The sequence below is a fragment of the Coregonus clupeaformis genome, chromosome 23 (genome assembly GCF_020615455.1).
Source record: "Coregonus clupeaformis isolate EN_2021a chromosome 23, ASM2061545v1, whole genome shotgun sequence".
NCBI lineage: Eukaryota > Metazoa > Chordata > Actinopteri > Salmoniformes > Salmonidae > Coregonus > Coregonus clupeaformis.
Genome location: NC_059214.1, coordinates 39,483,322 through 39,499,986, shown reverse-complemented (window position 1 = coordinate 39,499,986; position 16,665 = coordinate 39,483,322). Strand labels below are relative to the sequence as shown.

The 16,665-nt window shown below is 42.7% G+C and overlaps 1 protein-coding gene across 2 annotated transcripts in view; it reads left to right on the top strand.

Annotated features, from left to right (window-relative positions):
* LOC121536975 (ceramide kinase-like protein) overlaps positions 1 to 16,665 on the top strand; it is a 60,184-nt gene that overhangs the window by 6,621 nt on the left and 36,898 nt on the right. The window contains exon 2 of one of the 2 annotated variants that reach the window (XM_041844670.2): positions 4,809 to 5,042. The exons of the other annotated variant lie outside the window; for it this stretch is intronic. Coding sequence (XP_041700604.1) covers positions 4,809 to 5,042 — 234 coding nt within the window. The remainder of the gene's footprint in view (positions 1 to 4,808; positions 5,043 to 16,665) is intronic. 2 annotated transcript variants of the gene reach the window in all.

Here is a 16,665-nt window from a genome sequence, read left to right as displayed (position 1 = left end):
AACAAAATGTGGAATAAGTCAAGGGGTATGAATACTTTCTGAAGCCATGTTCCCAGACCAAGGTCTTCAACAAGCTGACTGGTGATGTGTATATCTGCTCCAGGCCATACAGCAGAGGCTAAATTCATCCATAAGTTCAGCCATATGTTGTGGGTCATGGCTGTATAGGGACCAGATCAATACAACACGTCTGTTGACACACAGGGTCATATAACATGGAGTCTCTCCTCTCTAGAGCCTGACTATAGATCTATATTATACGTATATCCACTGTCTCCAGAGATCTTATCAGATAGATAGATAAACACATGGGGGCTCTCTCTGCTCTAATGGATTTAAATTCTCATCTAGAGCACATATTGGGAATACCTAACAAAAAGCAGCCATTAAATTAGTGTTATAATTCAGGATATAAATATTATTTTGATGAAAAGTTGTCGGTCACCATGCCTTAAATATGAACACAAAATATATATATTTTTTTATAATATAAAAGTCTGTGACATTGATGGAGCCAAAAATAATATAATGTGGTGCCCCACAAGGCTCCCTACTAGGTGCCCCCCCCCCCCTCAGTAACTCAAATCAAAAAAAAAAAAACAATGACAGGCACTCTGGTCCATTAGAACAGTTCTGAGATATAGTGTATCTTATATACATGTACTGTATCTATACTCTGCTCACCAGCCTGGATTGTTTCTCTCTCTGTCGAAACATGATTCTGATTTGAAACGACATGATAGGTACAGCCTTTCATTTGGGGCACAAGAAAGAGCTCAGAGATTAAGTATAACTGCCATCTTCTAGAAAACTTTATTGCTGCCAGATGGAGACAAGCTTCCTCCCAGCACATCTTCTGCTCCTAGCAGACATAGTGGGCATAGCAGCATCATATCATGTACTATAATTAATGTATGGTTAAAATAAATACAATTCAAAATACCCTTTCAAACATCCATTTAATCTGGCATCCCGAAATGACTACGTTTTCAACATTGGCTATAATGCAAAAATTATAGGAATATTCTCAGATATGCCTTTTTGTTAAAATTTGTACGGTGCATTTATAAAAAAGAATGTCTCTGTTGGGTTCTTCTTCATTCAATGTGTTAATGTGTGATCTCAAGTGTGTCTTAGTTCACACTACAACGTGTTGTTATTCTCTACAGATTTAACTGCTCTTTGTCTCATTTCAACTGTTGTTAATTTTTGTTGCTGTTGGGGCATACAGTAGAGTGCTCTCAGTCCCAGATAACTCTAGCTAACGTTGTCGTGTTGACAACTGTCCAAGCATAGCCGTCTGTGCCAGGTCAGTGTAGTGCTCCTCTTTGCCCCCATGTTGTGTTGGCCATGTGGTTCACAGTGAGGCGCCTAGGATCATATTTTCCACCTGTGCCTTCAGAGGCCTGCCTGCCGAGACACAGACACACAAACACGCGCACACACACACACACACACACACACACACACACACACACACACACACACACACACACACACACACACACACACACACACACACACACACACACACACACACACACACACACACACACACACACACACATACACACACACACACACACACAACCACACAACCACAGCAAAAGCCAATATTTACATTTTTATATTGCTGTTTTCAAGCCCCCAGGAAGCAAACAGAGCAGACGACAGGGTCTGTTTGTTCCCTTTGTGCAATTAGACTATGACACTGTCTGTCTGTCTGTCTGTCTGTGTCTGTCCCAAATGGCACCCTATGCACTATATAGTACACTGCTTTTGGACTCTGGACTCTGGTCAAAAGTAATGCACTATATAGGGCATAGGGTGCCATTTGGGACAGACACACTTTCTATCTGTCCCTCTTGTAATACAGAGGGGTCACACACATTCTGAACCCTCACTGTGGTTACTGTACTCACTGTACCGTTCAGCTAATTAACTTTGACTGTCATAAATTGTAGAGCAAATATCGGCAGAAATTAGTCCTTTCAATCTGTCATGTGCACTTCCCACAATCATGGCGAATTGTGTTGACTCGGTGGATGAAACTACACACAATAGTATTTCTAGCAACTGCAGTCCATCACGCTGTGTTAATTTTAAAAGTAAATCTAAGCATTTCTATCACCACACACACATGCCTTACAGTGAACAGCACAGGTTGTAACTAGGGCTGTCAAACACTATAAAAAAACAACAACATTGAGTTATGCGCAGGATTTGCTGTGATTCATCGCGATTCATCGCACATTCTGAATTTGCTCAAATTAAGCTGTAATTTAAGATTACAAGAATATTGACGTTGATTTTGTCTAAAGTAACGGTTAGCAAAATTAGGTAAATTGAGAAGGCACACTTTCTTTAACCTTAATGTCGACTTGTTTTAACATTGCATTGTTTTTTTTTTGCTGTATAGATGATGTATGTGGTATGTTTTCAGTGTATTTTCAATGCTTCAGACAATGTGATTAATCACGGAAAAAAAAATGTGCACTAATATTAACTTGGGTTAACTGATTAACTCTGACAGCCCTAGTTGTAACATTATGACTAGTTGTTAATAGTAGTAAGTAATAAAAATGCACCAGTCGTTTCTCTTCTCTGTAATTGCACAATCACTTAAAAGACGTTAAGAAAATAGATAAAACCTGAAAAAATATAGAATTGTAAAAATACTCTACATCCTCTACAGAATATACAAATATATTAATATTTTATTAAGTTGCAATTCAATGCCATGACACATCTCTATATATCATTATATTGCCTATGCACAGTGTGACAAAACATCCCATTCAAACCAACCATTTCCAAATCCAAAACATTACTCTAATTAGTTTCACAGATTCAAACCCCTGCCAAACCCCTAAAAAAACCAAACTAAGTTCCAAACAACTCAGCCAACTTTATGAATGGACCTGTGCCTGAAAGAAGTCAAGGGCAGCCAACCACTGTGTATGGAGTTTTTATATGGCAAGTTGCAGCACCTGAAAGAGTTGGCTTGTGCATAAACTGCGAAAACAATTAGCGTCAAGCAGATAAGTCCCCCTATAATCCTGTTTATGGTTGTAATCAGGCAGATGTGCCTAGATTGATCCAGACAGGACAGGGTGCCAGCACCAGTTTACTGTAATTCTGCCCCCCCCCCCCCTTCCCTTGTACATCACTCCCTACTCTTATTTTATTTTACTTCTGCTCTTTAATTATTTGCAATTTTTTATTTTTTACTTATCAATTTTTTACTTAACACTTTTTTTTATTTTCTTAAAAACTGCATTGTTGGTTAAGGGTTTGTAAGTAAGCATTTCACTGTAAGGTCTACACCTGTTGTATTCGGCGCATGTGGTAAATAAAAATTGTTTTTATTTGATTTGATGACTGTAATATTGGAGGGAAAGAAGGAAGGAAACGGGTGAGGGGGACTCTTCCCCCTTTCTAAAGCCTCAAACTATCCCCCCTCTCTACCCCCTTCTCTGAGTGCCTTTTCCCCTGTACCCTAATATATCGCTGTTGTTAATATGGCCCTGTTTATCATTGGTCCCTGTCTACAGCCAGGTCATTCTGTCAATCGGGGGAGATTATCTTTATTCCCTCTAATTAAATGTGTTATTTTTGTAGCAGCCAACAATAGAGCGGGATGGAGAAGATACTGTAGATAAATAGAGTGATATTGTGGAGTTAGAGGAGGAGAAGAAGCCTAAGGACAGCAGACCTGAGTTTAAATACTGATGCTAAGTACTTTATATTGTGTTGAATTTGCCTGGCATAATGGAACCAATAGAATAGTTCCACAACTGCAAACCCTTCCCATCTGGCACTTCAAGCAGCCTAGAGCAAACACTCAAAGTATTTGAAAAATTTCAAATCGTATTTGAACCCAGGTCTGGAAGGAGCCTGATCACCAGGAACAGATGGTGTCAGCCGTGGTGTCCCGCTCAGCTCAGTAATGTGAGAGGATAGATGGTAGTTAATGTTCTGAAACACCGTCTGAGGAACAGGCTGGGGCCGGGGCTGGGGATCTTCCTAATGAAGAAAGCGTTTCACATGAGGAGAGACAGACTCATTTAGAGTAGAGAGGGAGTCACAGTCAGGACAGTTGGCCATCTTGGACAAAGAACCCAGAGCTGTTTAATTGGAGTTGTGTATGATGTTGATTGTCTTCAGCAGGAGACCCAGGGAGAATGAGACACTAAACAATCCTGTGATGTCACACTCTCTGTCAACACATTACCCATTAAGAGTTAAAGGTCCAATGCAGCCATTTTTATCTCAAGATCAAATCATTTCTGCACTGTGATTGTTTTAAATTAAAATGCTCAAAAATGCTCAAAAATAGCTTCTTTGCAAAGGGCAATTTGTCAAACAAGAATTTTGCTAGCATTGTCTAGGGGAAAACTGAAAATGAGCTATTATTGGCTGATAGGTTTGGAACTCTCTTTCTTATTGGTCTATTAACTAATTTACCACATGGTGATGTCACCATGGAAGGCCAAAACTCCATCCCACCAAAACAGGCTGAAATTTCAGGCAGTCTTTTCAAAGAGCTCTTACACTAAAAGGGAATTATCATCATTTTCACAATTTCACAGTATTATTCTAACCTCATAGTGTGGAAATACAGTATATATAAAACACAGGAAAAGCACGCTTTTGACTGCACTGGGCCTTTAAAACTTTTAAAGCTATTATCTCTCAGAACTAAAGTTATTTATTTGTTCAAGTATAGGCCTAAGCCTTTATGGCGGCATTGTAGTAAAGAGTTCCTGCACTTCTGGAGCATGTCTTTGCTTCCTGTGTATCTCCAGGTCAGTCAGAGACTCTGAGGCGTACAGAGTACGTGCAGCTGAAGGATGTGTTTGGAGTGAAGGTGAAGAGACGTCGTTCTGCGGGCCAGCAGACAGCGGGCACTCTCTTGGGCATCACTCTGTTTCAGTGTAAGAAGAAAGGACCCAAGCTGAAGGACCATGCCATTCACTTCAACAACATGAGCGTGGACCACTGTGAGATCTGGTTAAACATTTTTAAGGAGATACTCAGTGGTAAGTGTCAATGTGCTTCACAAAAAATAATTTAAACATATTGGACTGGTTTCTCTGACAAAGATTAAGCCTAGTTCTAGACTCAGTGGCGATTCTGCTTTTAAGACTGAGTCTGGGCCTGGTAAACTGGCTCATATAGTATCTGGTATGACTGAGTAAAAAGAAGGAGAACATCAACTGATGTAGTGCATTTTTATGTGGACTCAACCTATGGCCCCAAACTAAATGTTACTACCCTAAGTGGGCTGTGCTTTTGACAAATATTTGAACACCAAACATATCAGGGCATTTATTGTGGACAGCAGTTTGCAGTGATGTTGTAAAGTGCAATCAAACATTTATGATGCCAACAACCCACAAAGATTTTGAGACATGTAGTTGGTCTCTTAACGTTCACTGATAATAAAGCTATGCATTATCGATCACTATAGTCACTAGGATATCACAATCTTTTTACAGGTTGTCACACAAAGACATTCTCCAATATCTTCCTGTTGTGATTTTTTATGACTTTTTTAAGCAGCGCCCCTGTGTGGTTATTGGCTCTGTGAGTGTCTCCAGGAAGAGACCTTCCATGATGGGGACACCTGTCTCTGAGGGCCCTGCTGGGCTGGACCATCTTGGCAGCCCCCCGCCCCCCCCGCCCCCTCCCCCCCCTCCACCCACTGTCTCCCCCTGTCAGTCCCGTAGAAGGAAAGATAATTACTAACTACAGGGTGGCCACCATCAACCTGTTCTTCAGGCCCTTGTGGCTCCAGAGTAGTCTAGGGCAATGACATGGCCATCACACAAAAAGAGTGGCCATATCCAATATCTACTACATTCTGCCTCATCAGAAATAATATCCTTGACAATCTAAAACAGGGGTGTCAAACGTACGGCCCGCGGGCCGGATCAGGCCCGCAAACGGGTTTAATCCGGCCCGCGAGATGATAAAAATATATATATATATATATATATATATATATTTTTTGTAAAGTATAAAAATGCGCTGCAATTTTTCAATAAAATAAACTGCTGTTCCAATTGCGTCCACTGGATGGCGCAATAGCAATTGTGTTAAGCAAGCAAACTGTTTATACCGGGGCAGAGCAAGTAGGTCAAGCACGTGCAGCCAATGAGCTACTTTGTTTTGCCCGCAATATTTATTATGGCTTCTACTTTTAACATTATGTGCTTTGGCACCCTCATTGCCCCAATATGTCTCTGTCAAAAAAGAGAAAAGTGGACGCAGAGTGCAGAGTGTTCCAAGAAAAATTGTCATCCTATTTATTCACGGAATTGAATGGGAAAGCTGTATGTTTGGTGTGTTCAGAGCATGTTGCAGTGCTGAAAGAATATAACCTTCGTCGCCACTATGTGAGTCTTCATGCCGACAAATATGACAACTTTCAAGGACAGCGGAGATGAGAGAAGGTGAATGAACTGTTGGCGGGTCTGAAGAAACAGCAGTCTGTGTTTACTCACAGCCGAGACATCAGTGACGCTGCAATGAAAGCTAGCTACCTCATTGCTAATGAAATCGCAGTGGCTTCAAAACCATTTAGTGAGGGTGAATTTGTAAAAACATGCATGATGAAGGCAGCGGAGATTGTGTGCCCTGAAAAGCGACAGGCTTTTGCAAATATCAGCCTGACAAGAAACGTAGTTGCAGACAGGATTTCCGATCTTTCAGTGGATTTGGACAGCCAGTTGAAGCAAAAAGTAAAGTCATTTATTGCGTTTTCGGTTGCAATTGATGAAAGCACGGACATTACAGATGTTGCACAACTGGCCATTTTCATCCGCGGAGTTGATGACACATTGACCGTCACCGAGGAGTTCGTGGAGTTGGTGCCGATGACAGATACAACGACAGCAGCTGATATTTTTACCGCACTCGTCGGCGCGCTGGACAGGGTCGGAGTGGACTGGTCCCGCGCTGTCAGCCTGGCTACAGATGGTGCGCCCTCAATGATCGGGAAAAAAGCAGGCGTTGTGACAAAGTTCAGAGAGAAAGTGCAATCTGCAAATGGAGGACGTGATTTTTTGACTTTTTACTGTATTTTGCACCAGGAGGCTTTGTGTTGCAAGTCATTAAAGATGGATAACGTCATGAAGGTGGTCATCCAAACTGTTAATTTCATCCGATCCAGAAGCCTGAATCCCCGTCAGTTTGACAGCCTTCTCAGAGAGAAAGACCACATCTATGGCCTGCCATACCACACTGAGGTAAGATGGTTAAGCCGAGGTGCTGTGCTGAGGCGTTTCTTTGATTTACGAGAAGAAATTGAACAGTTCATGGAAGAAAAGGGCAAACCAGTGTTAGAATTTCATTCCGCAGAATGGATGCAGGACCTTGCATTTATGGTGGATGTTACAGAGCACCTGAATAACTTGAACAAACAGCTGCAAGGGCGCAACAAAGTTGTCACGCAGTATTATGACAGCATACGTTCTTTCAAGTTGAAGCTGTCATTGTGGGAGACGCAACTTGCCGGTGGTGATGCAGCTCACTTCCCCTGTCTGAAAAATGTGTGCGCGACCCAACATGTGGCAGACATGAAGCCGTTCAAAGATAAAATAACGGGACTGTTACGGGAGTTTGAGCAACGCTTTCAGATTTATGTTTATATGTTTTTATGTTGATGTGCTATTGTTTTTAATTGATTTTATTTTATTTGTATATTTAACCTATTCTTGACTCTGTGGTTCTTGCACTTGTTTGGGGAACAGGATTTCATTATTTTTATCTACATTTCTGCCTGAGAAATGACACCCTGATATAGTTCTGTGATCTGTGAAACAGTTCTGTTAATCACTGAGGCATTGTGTGTTTGTGTGTTCTTTTTCTTTAGAATTTTCAAATAAACTTGACGTGTTTTATGATTAATAGTGATGTTGTGCTTGTACTATTTTGGACACACTGTCCTCAGGCTCCAGCTTTATGTTGTATGTTGATCGTATTAAAACAAAGAAAACAATCTGAAGTTGTTGTTTTTAAGTTATATATACCATGATTTTTCCGGTCCGGCCCACTTGGGAATAGATTTTCCTCCATGTGGCCCCTGAGCTAAAATGAGTTTGACACCCCTGATCTAAAATATCCACCCCAGAAATGTTGCCTAATATACAGTACAGTGTGTGCATAGAATGTATGTTGGAGTCCGACTGTTTCTGTAAGTGAAAAACCTGGTTTAGAGAAAGCCCTACCAGGTGCAGCTTAGACAAGCACTAGAAATCTAGACAGCCCCAGTTAGTGACACTGTCTGTCTGTACATAATGCTGTGTTAACACAATTCAGCGTAATCCCTGTAACGTTCGTTACAGTAGCAGCCAGCTAATACTATGTGATTAGTTGTGCATTAGTCATCTGAGATTAAAAGGGATTGTTGTTATGTTAGCTCAATCTAGCCGGCATTACACCATCTCTCCTTTCTCAGGCCTGTCCGCTCTGTTATAGCCCTGTACTGTTCTGTTCCTCAGGCAAACCAAGGATGTGTCCCGAATGGCATCATATTCCCTATGTAGTGCACTACTTTTGACCAGAGCCCCATGGACCTGGTCAAAGGTAGTGCACTGTGTAGGTAATAGTGTTCCATTTAGGATGCAGTACAACTTTGGCAAAGCCGACTTTTAAAGTTGTACCTCCCTCAGCCTTAGGAGGATCCAAAGACTTGCCTGAGTTCGAAATGGCACCCTATTCTCTATATAGTGAACTGATTTTGACCAAGGCGTCTGGTCAAAAGTAGTGCACTATGTAAGGAATAGGGTGTCATTTGGGACGTAGACCTTTGGTTTTTGTGTGAGGGGGCTGCAAGTACTTTGTACTTTAACATGAATTTATTAACATAATTAAAACCACATGCCTTGAGGTGGCCTACAGGACACTGAATAGTCTTATTTATGAAGAAAAAACATACAAAAACAATAATTAATTGATTAGAAATGGAAAAAACAACAATTTGATATTATCTGGCATTTTTTGGTTAATATGATGCAGAAAAATCATCTTATGAAACTAAGCCTGGGCCCGTATTCAAAAAGCATTTTAGAAGAGGAGTGCTGAACTACAAGCAGTTTCGCCTTTTATGTAACACAGTGGCAGTGCATTTGCACTACTAAATTAAATCAACAAGAGATATTGGTTGTTATAAAACCTGCATCTCATTACACTCAGGTGCTGGGCGAATATGGTTTGACACAGATTCATGTACTAAATAAATATACGGCTCTGGTTTGATCTGACAAAGATCCACTGCGGCTCAAAATATTGACCCTGCTAAAAGGTGGTATTAGGAGCATAATGCAGAGGCCTTAGCCTTCACCTGGCACAACAAGGCCTAAGTAAGTACAAAAGTAAATTAAGGGCATAACAGACCTTCTTGTCCTTATCAACAATATACATATAATGTTATATACGATTAAATAATAGCCATCAACTACATGAATCATGCATATATTCATATAGGCTCTATACAAAGAGTTAAAATATAAAGGGTAAAAAAAATATTTTCCATTCTGTTGTTAAACAACTTAGCTAAGGGGTTTATGTAGCTCTCACACTATGACTTATCAATAGACAAATTAATTCAGTTTAGAGGACAATGGCCAATGGATCAACTCTAAGTTGAACTCTGAGCTTTTCCCCCTCTCTCTCTCTCTCTCTCTCTCTCTCTCTCTCTCTCTCTCTCTCTCTCTCTCTCTCTCTCTCTCTCTCTCTCTCTCTCTCTCTCTCTCTCTCTCTCTCTCTCTCTCTCTCTCTCTCTCTCTCTCTCTCTCTCTCTCTCTCTCTCTCTCTCTCTCTCTCTCTCTCTCTCTCTCTCTCTCTCTCTCTCTCTCTCTTTTTCTCCCCTCTCTCTCTCTCTCTCTCTTTTTCTCCTCTCTCTCTCTCTCTCTCTCTCTCTCTCTCTCTCTCTCTCTCTCTCTCTCTCTCTCTCTCTCTCTCTCTCTCTCTCTCTTTCTCTCTCTCTCCACTCTCCCCCCTCCCGAGGGCCTTTAGCTACAACAACAATAAAGTTAAACTTGATGCAGGAGTGTGACCATCCACTTTGACAAGAGCACCAAGGCCACATTATCTGTCCAGAGAGGGCAGACGGCCTGGTGTGGGCTATGAGGGGCCTGGTTGGTCTGATTGACCTGCCCAACACAGGACCCACTAATCTGTGAAAGAAAGGGGGCTTTAAAAATGCCATGGAGGTGATTGTAGGATTGTAGCTCTACACAGCATCGCTCCGCTCGCACAAGGCAAGGGTATGAGAAAGACACGGACATCCTGCCATTGTACAGGTGCTGCCATTGTTAGCGCTGGCCTCTACACATGCTGGTCTGTCTGTGACCGGGCTGGTGACATTACTAGACGACTGACGGCTGGTTTAATCTGGTGGCTGACACCCTCAGATGGACCACGGCACCTCATGTGTCAGACCACATCACATGGCTTGTCACTGCGATGGCCCAGCAAAGACCACAGCACTGGCCAAGGCAATGCCTCCATTTGGTTTCCAGCATTCAGAATCCATCTCTAGGAAAGGAGAGAGAGGGGTTGATTAAAAAAAAGGCAAGGAGGGAGACGGGGTTATACAGCAGCACCTTTTGTGTTTAACTGTCAGCTGAGACACTCCCTTCATTGTGCGACGTTATTAGAGGCTCCCTGGGAAACGAGGGCGCAGGGATACACCATTCCCACTGTAACAGGTGAGAGCTCCTGTAATCCAGCATACCACTGTTTAAATTCCCCCTGAGGGAGAAATTATTCAGCAGCACCACTGACTTAACAACAGCCTTATAATAAAACAAAAGACATCCTCCTGTGGAAAACAGAGAGAGCGAGAGAGAGGAGGAGCTAGCACACCGTCCTTTATGTTCCATTGTGTGAGGCTATCAAGGTATAATTTTAACAGGCAGTCATGCGTGGCGCGGACCAAGGTGACATGTGGCCCAAAGTAATGCATTTCTCTCCCAGGCAGGCAGGTCAGTTAGCTAATGTGGGAAGCTAATGTAGTATCAGATAGCAGCATGCCTCTGTTCTTCAGGACGGACACACACAGAGAACCTGGCTAAGGCTGTCTGGAGGAACTCTAATGAAGGAGCTGAGAGACAGAGACTTCACATCTCAGAGCACACAGGAGCATAAAATCCACCGCTTAATGTGACACTGAGACTTTATAATCACCTTCTATCAGAGAGGCTAAAAAACTAAACATCTGGGGCCGTATTCATAAAGCATCTCAGAGTAGGAGTCTCAGAGTAGGGGTCTCAGAGTAGGGGTCTCAGAGTAGGAGTCTCTGAGTAGCTCCGCCTGTCCTTAGAACCGTATTTATCATATGCAAAAAGTTAGTACAATCAGTTGCTGTGATGAGTGTGATGGAAAGGAGTCAGGCGCAGGAGGGTAATCACCGAATACAGAGTTTATTCCTTCGTAGACACACACAAATGCTCTCAAATAGCGATCAACGAAACAGGCACAGGGGAAACTATCATCCCTGGCAAATACACTGTAACGGATATCCAAATATACATAGGCACAGGGGAAAATCTACCCTGGCAACAATATGTTACGAGTAGCTCCACCGAGCTACACTACTCTCACAAATAACAATCACCCACAAGGACAAGGGGGCAGAGGGAACACTTATATACGGACTAATTGGGGGATAGGAACCAGGTGTGTGTGATTGACAAGACAAGACAATTGTGATGATGATTGGGCGGCAGTGGTTAGTAAGCCAGTGACGACGAACGCCAAAGCCTGCCCGAACAAGGAGTGGAGGCAGCCTCGGCCGAAGTCGTGACAGTTGCATAAAGTTCATGAATTAAATTGCTTTACAGCAGATAACAGATAACCTATTTGTCAGCATGTGTCCAGCAACCTCCCCTATCCTGATGTGGTCATATCCTCTGTAGGATATTAGTACTCTTCCTGGTTGGATGAGTGTATGAAGGACATTACTCTGGTCCCTGTCTGCTAGCTGACTGGATTAGTGTAGAATGTTACCCTGGTCCCTGTCTGGTAGCTGACTGGATTAGTGTAGAATATTACCCTGGTCCCTGTCGGCTAGCTGAGTGGATGAGTGTAGAATGTTACCCTGGTCCCTGTCGGCTAGCTGAGTGGATGAGTGTAGAATGTTACCCTGGTCCCTGCCTGCTAGCTGACTGGATTATTGTAGAATATTACCCTGGTCCCTGCCTGCTAGCTGACTGGATGAGTGTAGAATGTTAGCCTGGTCCCTGTCTGCTAGCTGACTGGATGAGTGTAGAATGTTACCCTGGTCCCTGTCTGCTAGCTGACTGGATTAGTGTAGAAGGTTACCCTGGTCCCTGTCTGCTAGCTGACTGGATTAGTGTAGAAGGTTACCCTGGTCCCTGCTTGCTAGCTGAGTGTATAATGTTACACATTAACAGGCTTTCCATTAACTCACCATGTGTATCCATGGAGACACCACATTTTCGTCAGCTCCTCTGAATAGATAGCAGTCCCTCGCTCAACCTAGCTTAGTCAACAATGTTTTCTGTTGGTCTTTGTATACTTAGTTTGGTGAGGTGGAGAAAACTTCCCCCTGGGCGAGTCAAGTTAATCAGTTAGAGGGTGAATTGTGTGGATATAATGTAGCAAAATGAATGAGTGGGTGAATGAGTGAGTGAGTAAGGGATTGAGGTGTGTGTGATGGATACAGAAAGAAAGTGGATCAAGGAGTTGGTGATTGAGTGATTTCATTTGATCATGGAAGACAGTAAGTAAGTTAGATGAGTAGGAGAGTAAGAGATCATGAACAGTAAGTTAGTGTGAAAATAGTGTGTGAGTGAGCATGTGTTACGTGGGAGAGCATATAATAGGGAGTGTGTGTGTGTGTGTGTGTGTGGGCTCTCATCACCGTGGGAGAGCAGTAGTGTGTGTATATCTGTCTCCTCTCTCTCTGCGGAGGATGAAACAGAGAGTAGCAGATGCTGTCCTCCGTAACAAAGGTATCACAGCCATATCACTTTCACTGGATGGAGTACTGTTCCTGTCTTAGTGTATTCCCCACAGACTGGCCCCTTCTGTCTGTCTGTCTGACCGCGTCTGTCTCTGTCTGTCTGTCTGTCTGACTTTAACTGTCTGTGTATCTTTATGTCTGTCTTTCTCTCTGTCTGTCTATCTGGCCTTGTCTGTGCTGTCACACCAAACCCCACACTAGAGGTGTTATCAGTCATTGTTGAAGCACAGAACACATGTCACTGTCTGACACATACACACCGCATTTATAAAAGAAAACACACCAGCAATATAACACACAGGATTATCAGCTACAGTGAAAACACACCAGCAATATAACACACAGGATTATCAGCTACAGTGAAAACACACCAGCAATATAACACACAGGATTATCAGCTACAGTGAAAACACACCAGCAATATAACGCACAGGATTATCAGCTACAGTGAAAACACACCAGCAATATAACACACAGGATTATCAGCTACAGTGAAAACACACCAGCAATATAACACACAGGATTATCAGCTACAGTGAAAACACACCAGCAATATAACACACAGGATTATCAGCTACAGTGAAAACACACCAGCAATATAACACACAGGATTATCAGCTACAGTGAAAACACACCAGCAATATAACGCACAGGATTATCAGCTACAGTGAAAACACACCAGCAATATAACACACAGGATTATCAGCTACAGTGAAAACACACCAGCAATATAACACACAGGATTATCAGCTACAGTGAAAACACACCAGCAATATAACACACAGGATTATCAGCTACAGTGAAAACACACCAGCAATATAACACACAGGATTATCAGCTACAGTGAAAACACACCAGCAATATAACGCACAGGATTATCAGCTACAGTGAAAACACACCAGCAATATAACACACAGGATTATCAGCTACAGTGAAAACACACCAGCAATATAACACACAGGATTATCAGCTACAGTGAAAACACACCAGCAATATAACACACAGGATTATCAGCTACAGTGAAAACACACCAGCAATATAACGCACAGGATTATCAGCTACAGTGAAAACACACCAGCAATATAACACACAGGATTATCAGCTACAGTGAAAACACACCAGCAATATAACACACAGGATTATCAGCTACAGTGAAAACACACCAGCAATATAACACACAGGATTATCAGCTACAGTGAAAACACACCAGCAATATAACGCACAGGATTATCAGATACAGTGAAAACACATATGCTGCTATACATCTCTTCACTGTACTTACAGTATGTTATTTTTTGTAATATTTTGGTTTATAATGTACTTAGTGCTAATACATATTCATAAAGTTCATAATGGTAACCTTTTGTGAAAGTAACCAGAGACACATTCCCATTGTTTTTTTGGGATTATTTAAGGATTTCCAAATACAGTATTTATTTATTTATTTTATTAACCCAAATCACACGCAGATAACAATTGCTATTATATTCACAACACAGTTATTATATTCACAACACAGTTATTATATTCACAACACAGTTATTATATACACAACACAGTTATTATATTCACAACACAGTTATTATATTCACAACACAGTTGTTAAAGTACTGTGAATAAATCCTGATGAAGTCTGGGGGATTTTTTTATTCTGCCTACATCTACATCTCTCTGTGGGTGAATTGGATTATAAAAAATAATACAGACTGTACACACACAGCCCAAATAATCCCAAATATCTGGTCCGTTTATCCAGCATGGAGGGAGGATTGGGTTGGGTTGGGGGGCAGAGCACATATTGAGGGAGGGTTGTGTGTGTGTGTGTGTGTTGGGCACCAGATCTAGAGCCTCAGCACGGTGATCCCCCTGCTTGAGGGGGTAAATCTGGAGATGGCCGGGTGGGGAGGGGACTCGGGTGGGGGTTCGTGGAGGGACTGGGCTGGGGGCTCCCCCACCACTAATGCGTTCTAATGCCAGCTCCTGACTCAGTGCCAGATGCTCCTGTTTGGCAGGGGATCTGAGGAGCTGAAGAAAGGTCTGGGGTGTTGGGTTCGCCACCCGTATGCCATGCGCCCGGGAGAAGGAGCACAAGATGGGGACAATATGGGGACAAGACGAGTCCAGCCTACACGACTCAGTACTAAGTTAGTCTGGTCCCAAATCTGTTTGTACTGACTGGCCAACTCCTATGGTCATTGTCACGTGGCGTGGATCTAGCCCCTTAGAGGCCCTACGAGGCCCTGACCTTCCCCACACCCAGGGCCCCCGGCCTGGGCTCAGCCAGGAGGGTCATGGCCCCCTCACCAGCCAGGCAGCCAGCCAGCGAATCAGTCAGCCAGGGATTTTCAGCGGGGAAAAAATAAGACATCTGTTCCTAAAGGATTAGTAAATATTCTGTGCCCTTCTGAAAGCCTGTCTGTGTCCGAGTATTGTCATTGGAGCAATCACTGAGCTGCATATGTGCATTACATCTCTCTCTCTCTCTCTCTCTCTCTCTCTCGCTCTCTCTCTGCCTCGTGAACACTCACCCTCCCAGTGTTTTTGAACTCATTAAACGGGAGATTAGTAGCCCACAGCCAAATGAAAAAGAACAGGGACAACACAACATTGGTATACCAGGGCTCAGGCTGAGTAATTGGCCTCAGCTATTATAGCTATAGGTTGAGTCCAAATGGCTCCCTCTTCCCTGTAAAGTGCACTACTTTTGACCAGGGCCCTATGGGACCTGCTCAAAAGGAGTACACTATATAGGGGATAGGGTGCCATTTGGGACATTACCATATTTCCCATCATATCCCCATTGTGATCGTTAGCCCACCAGAGGGGAGGAGGCTCTTAGTATTCCCGGTAGGACAGAAGCTTTGTTTTCCAATAGGAATCAATGAGAAACCTGACCTCAGCTCTGGATAATTTACTGGTGATTATGGGAAAAGTAGTCCCTGGTGACTTGTGGCTGTCTCCAGGGGTAGAGAGAAGCCCTTAGCAGGTCTAAGCAGATGCTATGGTGACTGAATCTCGACCACAACCACAGGAGCCACCCTCCTCTCCTCCTGGTTCTGTCTGTCTGCACTTAGTGGTGGTCAGAGACCGATGTAGTCACTGTGTTGGGCGACATTAGTGTGTGTGTGTGTATGTTGGGTGACATTAGGCCAGCCTTATGGTCCTCAGAGATAACACAGCATTAAACCCATGAGTCAGAGACCGAAGACATCATCATCGGATGCAAATTTGATGATCTCATGTTGTTCTCCACAAGTCCACAACATGGACAACATCACTCTTTAATTGCACATACAGTAACTCGGTCAATATTCAGTCAATGTAGCACCATCATTGGTTATGTCACCCAAGCTCCCACGAATGACCAGCTTTCCATGTCATGTTAGCAACTCATAAGATAACTCGTATACACTTTATATTTGTAAGGTTGATTCTGAGGATGCTAAACAATTGAAAAACATAGCTTACAAGTCTCTTTCATCTAGCAGGAACTAGGCGGTAAATGTACCTATTGGTGTATTTTTTGGTGTACTGAAGTGACCCAATACAGTGGGGAAAAAAAGTATTTAGTCAGCCACCAATTGTGCAAGTTCTCCCTCTTAAAAAGATGAGAGAGGCCTGTCATTTTCATCATAGGTACACGTCAACTATGACAGACAAAATGAGAA